The sequence below is a fragment of the Phoxinus phoxinus genome, assembly GCF_949152265.1.
Source record: "Phoxinus phoxinus genome assembly, chromosome: 19".
NCBI classification, from domain to species: domain Eukaryota; kingdom Metazoa; phylum Chordata; class Actinopteri; order Cypriniformes; family Leuciscidae; genus Phoxinus; species Phoxinus phoxinus.
Genome location: NC_136894.1, coordinates 21,154,678 through 21,166,976, shown reverse-complemented (window position 1 = coordinate 21,166,976; position 12,299 = coordinate 21,154,678). Strand labels below are relative to the sequence as shown.

Genomic DNA, 12,299 nt, shown 5'->3' with positions numbered 1-12,299 from the left:
ATCTATCCATTCTTGAAAACAAGTCCTGCCCACAGCATTGTCTGATTACTGATTAAGTCTAGTTTAATCAAACATCTTTATTATCCAAGTTATTAATGTAGTTGAAATGTATATAGTGTGTATTGTTGACTGTTGTGCAGGTAGCTACTGTACCTTCTTCTGTTCATGATTTGTCTCTTTTGTTATTATGCCTGAACTAGTGGCAATCATTACTATAATTGAAACATGCATTGTTAGTGCTTAGCTGAAATTAGTGGACATGCTGTGTCAAAAGGCTGTTACTGTGCTTTGTGTTTTTGCCAATACCTGGCACTCACATCCTCAACCTAGGAGAGAGAGAAATAAAGACAAAAAGGTAACATTCACAAAAAAAACGTGCACAGATTTAGTCTTTGAACCATGCAATAACACTAGTCTGTCTGGATGTTTATTTAAAAACCTCTAAAACCATAATTTCTTTAGGGCACTTTCTCCCTAAAGTTGTTTAGATCCTTTCCATGCACTGCACAAGAGAGCCATCTGCCACTGCGGTCTCATAACAGCAGAGACTGTCAATGAGCATTAGCATCAACGAGCAAGTGTTAGCGCCCGCCTAGCCTGCCCATATGGAGCTCCCAGTGAGGGCCAATGGTATTTATCCTGCCAGACGCTGACACTAGAGCTGCCTACACTGTTGGAAACTTATGGAACTACATAACCTGTTGGACACTTGCTGATCTCCAGCGTCTGTGCTGTAAAACATTACAGGCGAATTAAGCATGCACTGATACAATTTTGTACTTATTGTAAACATTTCTAGGTTTAAACTGACAAGGGGGCGATCTCTTCCGAACGCCTGATGATGTGCAGTGCACACACATTGAGCATGTTTACATGCATTTGGACATTCAGATTATAAATCAGTCATTCAAACACATTAACCTGATTATGACAAAATTCTGGAATCTAGAAATCCACATACGACAACTTATATGGGTCAGTAACATGACGTTCATATTGTTTGTTTTGGTACTATACTATGTCATAATTTTATTTGTAAAAGCCTTCCTATAAGCACATTTTATAAATCTCAGTTGTTTTAGAGTTTTTGAGATAATTAAAAAGCTCTTGTCTGGAATTATGTTCTCAAATGTCAGGATGGCACAACCGCAAATACAGGTCTTTTATTTTGAAGTAAAAAGATAATAACAGTAAGCTTGAAAACGCATCATCCAGATTATTTAAATTTATGTTTGTGGCAGAGTGAAAATGTTTGTAGATCTCTCTCAAATACTGATAAAAATGGCTACTTTCAACTAAGGTGCACATTTCATGTCATGCTGTGCAAACAGTGTAAAATTAGGAACATTTATTTCATCATAAACCTCTTTATTGTATTTATAAATGAAATGCGTGAACTTTCTAATGAAAGTAAGAGTACAGGCATCCAAGTAGAAGCCTATTCAAATGAGTTGTAAAAGTCAGGTGGTGCAACTGCAATGAATGCCCTTATATGAATTAAAAAACATTATTTAAGTTGTTACAAATATTAGTTTTAAGTTTAAGTTGTTTTACACTTTCAAGTATTTTCATGATGATAATTTGTAAATAATTTCAAAATAATCAAGTAAAAAAATAAATGGTCACAACACAAGGTCTTTAACCACTATGCACTTACATTAAAAAAAAATGGTACGGTATGATTGTCAGGCGTATAAACAGGAAAATACTAGAATACGTCTTTAATAACAATGCTCAGAGAACACAGTAGAACACAGGGATATATAAACATCAACCAAGTTAAACTACGACGACATGGAACCATGAACAGGGGTCCGTTCTTCGTTCCTCGCTTAGGCTAATACATCTGAGGTGATTTGACAGATGCCAGATATCATAATCGTGATAACTGATCTCTGGCTAATTCAGTTCTTCAAACTAATTTGCGGATTTGATTAAAATATCTGGATTAAGTCGTATGAGATTACTGTGCGTTCTTGTGTTCATTGGAAAGGGGAGATAGGCCTATATCGATACTTGAAACCATGATCAGCAATCACGTAATGACATAATATTAAAAAAGAACATCACACACCTGACGAAAAACTTGAATTTCTGGTCCTTTATAAGGAAACAGCCAAGCGACCAAAACAACAAAATTTATAATAGATAAATGAAATGTACTGTTTGTTACATAATTCCCAATTATTTCCATTTTTTTATCATTTCTATTATTTTTAAAGGCTTTACATTATGTTGTAATTAGCTATTCGTTTAATTTTACTTGTGACGCTGATTTGTTACGAGACAGCATTAATTCGTTTCTTAAGGGTCAAGTTTTTTTTTTTTTATGGCACAGCAGACAAAAAAAAAGAGAAGTTATCTGCATCAAGCCACTTCCCATAATAGCTCCAAATTAATGCACGGCTTAGACTAACTAACTGTAACTGTGTGTAAAAATTTGGTAGGCTAATTATTCCCTCTCAATTAAATCTTTCAATTAGTAAAACTGGCTGTGTCTTTATTATGATAGACTACACAACATTCTAAGATTATTTGCACATTTATTTTTAAATCATTATTATTATTTAAAATGATTATCGTTCCCGGTTCATTAGGGTACTCTTGTAAGAAAGTAGCGGTGGCTGGAGCAGACTTTAAGTATCACCTCCGCTTAAAAATATGCAATTTAATTTGTTTACATGAAATAAGTCTGCTCCCGAGAGCAGGTTTAAGTTTACGGATGAGCTTGTCAAATGTCAAATCATCAACAATGATATCCGGTTATATCCAGTTATAACACAGACAGAGTAATCAAATGAACTACAAACAGGAGAGAAAGTAATGAATAACCATGGAAACTAAAATTCTCAGAGAAATCAGGCAAAACGGAACATGACAATAAATGAAAACGAAACTGAAACAGAATGAGATTGTGATCCGTTACAATAATGTTCTTGTTCATGTTGTTTTGTAAAACACTTGTACTGATATCGAGGTGGGATATGGGTAAGGTTAGGGATAGGTTTGCTGGAATGGGTAGGTTTAAGAGTGGGTAAAGGGGTAAGGGAAAGGTTAACAGTGTAATTATAGATGTCATTACAGAAATTAATTTCAGATGTAATATGCAGTTATATGTAAATAAGTAAAATGGAAAAATATACATAAGTTCATTGTACCAAATGATTCATTTAAATGCAAGAGAAACATATCTTGCAAAAAGAGAAGAGATGTGATGAATCTTCTTTATTATTATATTGTGTTCCATTTCAGTTACTGTGCATTTAATCTTTGAAACATTTTGACGAATGCATTTTTTATATTTTAACTGACTTGAGCTGATTATTCTTTTTGTATCAATATAAAACATGATTTATTCTGTTTTTGATAAATGTAATACTTTTACTTCAATAGTGTGTTGCCTGAAAAACGTGTATTTGTAATTGAAATGGGGGGGGGGGTATTATATGGTTATTGTATTTCATCTGTATACTTATGATTATTGTCTGTCTTTAAAAGTCAAATTGGATGCTAAAGATACTAAATACCTGACCACTGGCCACATACAAATATTTGGTTGTACCACCTGACATCTTTTGGGTGGTGAAGTTAAAAAAGTCAAAAATTCATTTAAACCCTTTAAACAAGTTTTAAGTGTTAAATAACATTTAAATCACATTGCTCCTGGCTCCAAAAATATGTATTACATCCATTTTAAAAAGATAAAAAAAAAATGCTTTTCAGAAGTTTTTCTTCCCCCATTGACTTATATTTCCTTATTAATCAGGATTTTCTGTCTCTGCAAGCATTATTTATATCTACTGATTTACAAACACAGAATAGTAATTTTAATATGTTCATGTTCAAACAAAAGTAATTCTGTATGTGTGCTACATTTTAGATGTATAATAATAATATTATTTTATAATATACTTTTATTTAAAAAATATTCATTTATAATAATAACAATAATAATAATATTGTTATATATGAATTATTATTATTATTAAAAGCAAACATTAATTAAGGCTTAAAAAAGGTTGTGCATTGAAAATCTGATTTTCAAATGATCTGCTCTAATGTTCATTACTGGCTGATGCATGTCCCAAAACTAAAATGCACTGAGTGCAGTTTTTGGCCCAATTATTTGATTAAAGTTGCATAAATATTAGTGGGTCATACTGTACAACAGTTTTGCAGGTTTCGTGAATGGGGTGCATGATGCTGGCACTGTTAACCCAACAGGTTTGGCATCTCTATATGTCTGTTCGGCTTCTCGCTGATACACTGCTGTGAACCTACACCCTGTCCCCGATGCCCGAGACATTCATGCCAGCTCCCCTGCCAAGCAGCATCACAGTACTATTTATAAATAAACACATGAGTGCCAGTGTGTGTTTTATTCAGCAGAGTTTAGAATGACACTTGCCTTTAGGTTAAATCATCAGATTTAAAATGAAGGTGAGCTGGCTTAAATGTTGAGTAGTCTCTTGCTTAAAGAACATTGGCTGCATTGTTGAACTAATTGGCAGGCATACATGGAATCTGCGCCCGCCCGGTCATTCACAAAGTTCAACATGTTCTCTAACCCTTGTGCATTTTAGTGATGTTGAAACCGAATTTGTGGCAGATCTTTTTTTCTGTATTATTATGAGTGAAACAGATTTTTTTATTAAAGAATAACATGTAGGGCAGGGAATTGGTTCTATCCATTGGTTGTTTATTGGATAGAGGCAGATCTGAATGCTAGCTAGGGCTTGCTTGCATAAACTAGTTAGCTATGCTAGTCAGCTACTTCAACTAGACATGCGCTCTCAGAAGCCATCGAGTACTCAAGTGTGCAGTAATAATGATCAACTTCAAGCCTGCATGGCATGCTTCACATATAGGCTCCGTTTAACTCCACATTTAGACATACGCTCGCAAACTTCCCTAAGCACTTCCCCTTGGAGGAATCCATGCCTCCATTTTGAAGTGCGTTCAACTTCGTCAAGTGGGCGAGGGTAGTGTATTTAGACAAACCCTCGACCCCTCGATTTTGACAGAGGGAGTGAGTATACTCAATATGTACACTACAGGCAGATCCATAGACCACAATGCAACAATTGTGGCATCACAGTAGATTGCGCTTAATTTACCCTCACTCTACACAACTCTAGTGTATGATATTGAAGTTATTTTGACATTTAACTGCATAATACTACCGCTGAATGTTATAGTTTATTGAATTATCATTTTTGTTTGTGTATTTTTATTTTATATTTTCCATCAGCTAAGCATACATACAGCCTATAGATCAAATTAAGAAATTGATTAAAAAATACGAGGTCACGGATAAATAGTTGGACGGCATCATGGATGAATTTTTCACAGTAAGATAAAAAACATACATTTTGAAAATAGGTGAATTGTATTTTCATGGCAACTTTAAATATGTTGGCTAATTTAATTGTTTCAGCTACCACAAAGAATAAACTAGTCATCTCTATTTAACTTTTAACTTTTGTGCATTTTTAAAAGGATAATTAGTTTACCCATAATCTTCTATGAAACACAAAAGAAGAGATTTTGAAAAAATGTCAGTGGGGTCCACTGTTCTATTGAACTCCATTGAAATTCAGTATATAGACAATTCTTTTATGTTTCTTTTTATGTTCTATATTCATAATACTAATTTGTAATTCCAGTGTTAATGCACATGGAAAGTAAAAGACCCTAGGTTGAAATTACTCCGAACCATCCCTTTAAGACAAGTCATTTCCTTCGGCGGCCATCTTTGAAACGCCTCTCGGGCAGGCAAGTGCACCTCCTATTACTTTGAATGAGAAACATCAAATTAAACCGCCATGGTTACGAATACATTTCATATTTTGAAATCACCAATGAAATCTGACAACAACTGTGTCATAAATTGAGTTCCTTAACGCTCGAATCATGACATACGGATCAGCAAAACTGATTAAAAATGCTGTATTGCGTATCAAGAAAGGTCAAGAAACACTACGTGCCTGAACATGTTATACGTACATGACGTCACAAATTCAGGTTTTTGTAGTAGTTTTAACCGACAAAAACTAAAAAAAAAAAAACTTTTTCAAAAGTTTGCATTTTCAGACCCCCAATACGCCATTGTCGTGTACATTTATTTATTTTTATTTATTTATTTAGAAAAAAACAGGGACAGCGTACAATAAACATTAACCTCAAATGGAGAGATGCATTGTACCGGGTTTTAGCTCAAGAGCTAATTTTCACCCGTAAATAAACTACCAAAATGCAAAAAGTTTTCAGTTTTCAGTTGAAACCGGTGTTGTGTAAACGGACCCTCCGAGAGAGAAAGCCGGTGGGAGGGATGAGAGGAAGACAAGTTGACATTTGCAATTTTCCATGCTCTGCAGTAAGTTTGTTCCCCACTCAAGAGTGTTACATAAGCAAAAAATGTCAACTACTGGAGAGAGAAAGATTGTGTGCTGTTTCTTAATGAAGATGAAGAGAGAACATTGAGATGGATTACATTCGACAGTACAGTGCTGCTTTTACAGTACTGTAGCACTAAAGCTTGATGTTTACATTGGTAAACATGTTCTTCATTGATATCATTAAATTAGTATCCTGATTGTGATATTGATTGTAAATAGAGGCAATGAGCACAGTGAGATAATGAAGACCGCATACTTTCACACGCTATTACAAAATTTAAATGTCTCACTGGTGAGGTCATGAGAAAATAGCTCTCTCCTCTATTCCTTTATCACTCTCAATCATCTTACCCCTTTCCCCCCCCCCTCACTATTCCCCTCACTCTTGCGATCTTGGCATGCTTACTAAACAGGCGACTGAAACCCCTCTCAAAGGCTTTGGCACTGGGAGGAAAGAGAAACGCACTCTCACTGTCACATTTCCTCATCTTCACTCCATTATAGCTTGTGTTTTTTGTGTTATTTTTCTTTCAGCGTCTCTCTTTCCCCAACCTCTCTTTTCTGACAGCTGACCCCTTTGAAAATCAAAACAACTGTTTTCGTCTTGTAGCCTCTCTATTGCTCTGTCCTTGTGTCGTGACAGTGTTTTATATTCGTCAATCCAGTGACTCTGTATCATTTATCCTTTAAATATTTAAAAATAGTTTTAAAAGGATACAAAGATTGCATAGATATTAAACTCTGTGCTGGTGGGAACCAAGATGAGAATTTAATGGAGTACTTTAACCTCACGTGAGGTACGTGAGAAATGATTCATGCATACACGGTCATCTCCGTTTCCCTCTCATGGGGGACTGTGTGAATCATGAATGGGAGAAAGAGAGGAAGTGATTCAAGTGGATGGGACAGAGGGGTCTCTGTTTTACACGGCTTTTGAGATGTTCCAAAATGGCAGCCTCTTTACATTGCTTCTTGGCAACTTTATGTGTGAGTGTCTGTTAGGGGTTGATGTGTGAATTTACAATGAAGAGGAATTAAACCATGGAAACTGAATTTCACAGTGTCAGTCAAATACTTTAAAGTATATTGTTAGAAGTCATTCAGTACAATTGGACTAAATATTCCTCAATTCTGCTTTTTGAGACTGTTTGAATTTAAATTATCAGAATTTATTTGGCAAGTGTGCACAAATACAAGGATATTTACATACCTTACATGCTTTGTTTTTATATATATCTATCATATTTTGTATTAATTTATTATTTTATTGTATTTCTTTAATAGGCTAATTTATTTAAAACACAATACCTTTCAAAAGTTTGAGGTCAGTTAGAAATGTTTATAAATTAATACTTTTATTCAGCAAGGAAGCATTGAATTGATTAAAAGTGACAGTAACAACATTTTATAATAATACAAATGATTACGGTCACACTTTAGATTAGGGTCCAATTCTCACTATTAACTAACTATTAACTACGACTATTGCTGCAAACTCCTAATTACTGTTTATTAATAGTTAGTAATGTAGTTGTTAAGTTCAGGTATTGAAGGGATGTAGAATTTGGTCATGCAGAATAAGGTATTAATATGTGCTTGCTTTATAAGTATTAATAAACAGCCAATATCCTTATACACATGCTGATAAGCAACTAGAATTGGACCCTAAACTTAAGTGTTGCCAAGATTTCTATTTCATGCGAATAGAAAGATCAAAACAACATGTTTTATCAAAAAATCCTGAAAAGTAAAAGGTTTTACTGTTTCCACAAAAATATTAAAAATATTAAGCTTTGCATCATAGGAATAAATGACATTTTAACACAATTCAAATAGTTACAGTAAATGGTAATAACATTTCACACATTTTACACAATTACTGCATTTTGATTAAATAAATTAAATCTTGGTGGGCACAAGAGACTTATTTCAAAAACATTTAAAAAATCTCACTTTCCTCAAACCTTTGGATGGTAGAATATTTATTTCCTGATATTATATATTAGACAATCAGGAAATGACATTTCCATGTGTGTTCATATGAGGTGCATTGCATTAGATTGGATTACAGCACCAAGAGTAAACGCCTCCAAAAGACAATCAATTAGGTCAGTGAGATTTGTCCAGTGTAAGAGGAATTCCCCATTGTGTGTTTATCTTTGTGCATTAAATCTTACCCATCTCTCTCACCAGACTGACCAATGCAAGTCTCAAACTACAGCCCTTAATCCTAATCTGAATCCCAATCCTGGCCCAAGCTCAGGAGGGTACATTAGTAAATCAGAGCTCCTAATCCAGCTACCACAAGCCGCTTTGGAAAGAAATCTGGGGCCTCGCACACAGCAGTGTATAATTAAGCAGATTTGTGTGTGTGTGTGTGTGTGTGTGTGTGTGTGTGTGTGTGTGTGTGTGTGTGTGTGTGTGTGTGTGTGTGTGTGTGTGTGTGTGTGTGTGTGTGTGTGTGTGTGATACTTAGTATGTGTTTTGTCTTTTGTTCTCTCTCTGCATGACAGCGGAGGTGCTGAGTTTGTAGTACGGTAACAAGTAATTGCTTGTGAAGGTGTTCTTAGGCCACTTGGATTTCTCACAAACTAAAATCTTACTGATCTCTCACAGCACTAACCACACACTAGGATTTTAGGATGCTTAGCTATGTAATGGAAAAGTGTATGATATATTATGCTTAATAAAAAAAAATATATAAATAAATAATATATATATACGATCCTTCAGAATTCATTCTAATATGCTCAAGAAATATTTATTATTGTTATGAATGTTGAAAGAGTTGTGCTGCTTAATATTTTTGTGGAAACTACGATAATTCTATTCCAGGATTCTTTGAATAGAAAGTTTAAAAGATTGTTTTTATTAAAGAACATACAGCATTTATATGAAATAGAAATATTTTGTGACTTAATAAATGTCTTTAATGTCGCATTTGATCAATCTATTGCATCCTTGCTGAAAAAAAATAAAATAATTTATTATCATAAAAACGAATGCTACTGTATGTGAAAACTGGAGTAGAAATGGATAAATTAATTCCCAGTATTGGTAAATGAATTGAATTGAACAATCAGCAAAAATAAATTGAGGTATAAGGTTGTCAATAATTATTTTTTATTTTTTTTATTTTTTTTCAGGCAGTTCATTTATCTCCAATTCTACTGGCACTAACTCCTCAGACTTGAATGGGCTTGGGTTTAAGCCTGCACTTCCTGGTGAGGTCACACCTATTGCCCAGCCCCACATTCACTCTCGGAAACCACGAGCTCGGGAGGAGTCCGGCAGCGGCGGAGAAACCTCAACCAGTGCTGCGAAGGACATCAGTGTTGATTCAGCCGAAAGGGAACACCTCATTGACCTGCCGATAGATGGCATATCTGCCCGGCTGCCCACTCTGGCTGAACCCCGGGCACGTGGCTTGTCCCAGCTAGACTTTAGCGAAGAGGGAATCAAGGATCGTGCCCCTCACTGGAAGAGCGAGAGACTACAAGCAGATGGGACGTTGTTTGATGAAGTCACGATTCCTCCTCCTGAGTTTACCCATTCCCAACCAGAAGATATTATTACAGTGAATTTTTACAACCCTTCTCTCCAACAGCACATTGTCCATGATCCTCCTCCTTGGGTTCAGCAGCTCCAGGGAGGAGATCCAACCTCCTGGACACTTTCTGATTTTTATGATTATCTGTCACCTGATTATTCGCCCACCGAAGTTTACCAAGAGGAGAGCCAACCAACTCCACCTGACATGGATGATGAAAACGTTCCTCTCGTTGCCAGCGCGGTTCCCTCCAACACGAGAGTTTTGAACCCTGATGATGGTGGATCTGGAGAAACTTCACCTGGAGTATCGGACATGCTTGACAACTCTGGTTGTCTTCTTGGATTTGTGCGTATCAACAGCACATGTGTCTCACCGTGCAACATCTTCACCAGTTACTGCTTCAATGGGGGACAGTGTTATGTGGTTGACGGTATTGGCGCCTTTTGCCGGTAAGACGTATGCATGTGCGTAAAGGCCCCTTCACAGCAAGAACAATAAATATAACAATAACTAGCGACATTCTGTGTTTCATTAGCCATGCTGCAGTTGTCATCTGCCACTTTAAATGATCAAGCTCTTCAAAGTCGATTGGATTCTGTCAATGTTATCATTCGTTGGCTGGAAAAACTGGTTTTGAAAGTGATTATCTTTCCCCTGTGTTGTTATTGTTATAGCTGCGGTGTGGATTTCCCCATTCTCATAGAATTAGAATGATTATTAAAACTTTATAGTTATAATTTTTGTCCTTGGTGTGAACGGGCTTTTAGCAGTTACAGTTATCTCATTAAGGTCATCATAATGCACTCCAAAAATATGTTCAATAGACTTATTCTGCTAGAATTGACAGCATCTGATTAAATACTGTTGAGTTTGAAGATGTAACTCAATCCTTTGGTTGTGTTCATGCATCTGTTCAGGGTGCGGGATTATGTTTGTTTTACATTTTCAAGAGAAGCTTAGTGCTGGTCTCTCAAATGTCCCAAAGTCAAGTGTTGGGATTGAAGACGGATTGAGTCTCAGTTGAAGGCATCTCTTGGGAACAGGGAACAGTAGTAAAACGGCCTATCCTCTATGATCTTGAAACTGGGCCAAGCTCATGCGGGTCTGGGCTAACCAGGTCATGCAAGCATTTTTACACTGTGCGTCAGTTGCCATAGGGTTTATAGGAAAGCTTTAGGCCTTTATCTAAAAGCTCAATTACACAATGTTTTGATCCTAATGTAACACCACCGCTCTGACATTTCTGTTATTGTGTATGTATAACTTATCAGTTTTGAATATGGTAAAGGAAAAGGTCAGACAGGCTACATCATTGTTTAGAGTCTCCCTGTAGTCATTCATTTGATCCCTTAACTTACATTTGATCACCAAAATGACATATTCAAATGTTTTTTCCTTGAATTTTTTTTTTTAAATGCTTAAAATAGCTTGAATGTAACAACAACCTTGCCTCATTTAGTATACGTGGTTCTATGCAAATTAGCTCAACCTCCACTCGCTCGAACCAGCTCAGAGATCCTCTCGTTGACGATCACACGTTGACGTGATTGGTTACAAGGTAGTTTGTGACGTCAGAAACACCAGCGATTTCAAACCGTGTTTTTGAGACTGACTTTGGTTCACTGCAGTTTTAAGGAGAAAATACTCAGCAATGGTGTTGACTTATGAATTTGCACATGGTTTGCATTAAAAACACCACATAGACATAAAACAACATTAATAGCTTGATTTTCAACACAGGGGGACTTTTAAGTTCTCCAAGTTGCTGCTGCATGAACATGAAGGCGTCTCTATTGCTGTAGGTTGACGAAATACTACGGCAACAGCTCACTTATGTAATTTATTATTTTCCCTCCATCTGCTAGAAAGATCAGCTCACATTAGCTGTTGCCTTAAACATACTTGATCCAGTGTTGTGTGGTTGGGTAGAACAGAACAATCTAGTTTTTCATCAGTGACCTTCAGTAATACATTCCCAGTGCCTTCAAATGTCTATCTACCATTATTAAAGTACAAATACTTTTATGAAACACCAAAAATTACATTAATTCTATTAACACTAATAATTTCAATAGTGTAATAACCAATTGAACACGCCTTTCAATCTCCATGATCTTTTTTTTTAGTTTTTTAACCAGTTTGACGCACAATAGGGATTGGTAAAAATGCTTTAATACTGATATATACGTCATTGTTGAGATGATCTGTGTTGAATTCCTACTTGTTAAGAATGTTCAGCATTTATCTCATTCACACTCCACACTCTGAAATTCTCCCAGCCTGTCATGGTGGCTTGGCGGCATGTCACTCTGTATTAAACAGCCTCCGCTACTGCCACAACCCTATAC

The 12,299-nt window shown here is 35.8% G+C and overlaps 1 protein-coding gene across 4 annotated transcripts in view; it reads left to right on the top strand.

The window, feature by feature from the left end:
- cspg5b (chondroitin sulfate proteoglycan 5b) overlaps positions 1-12,299 on the top strand; it is a 43,192-nt gene that overhangs the window by 2,510 nt on the left and 28,383 nt on the right. For all 4 annotated transcript variants that reach the window (XM_079591062.1, XM_079591063.1, XM_079591061.1 and 1 more), the window contains exon 2: positions 9,545-10,400. In XM_079591062.1, the coding sequence (XP_079447188.1) occupies positions 9,545-10,400 (856 nt within the window). The remainder of the gene's footprint in view (positions 1-9,544; positions 10,401-12,299) is intronic.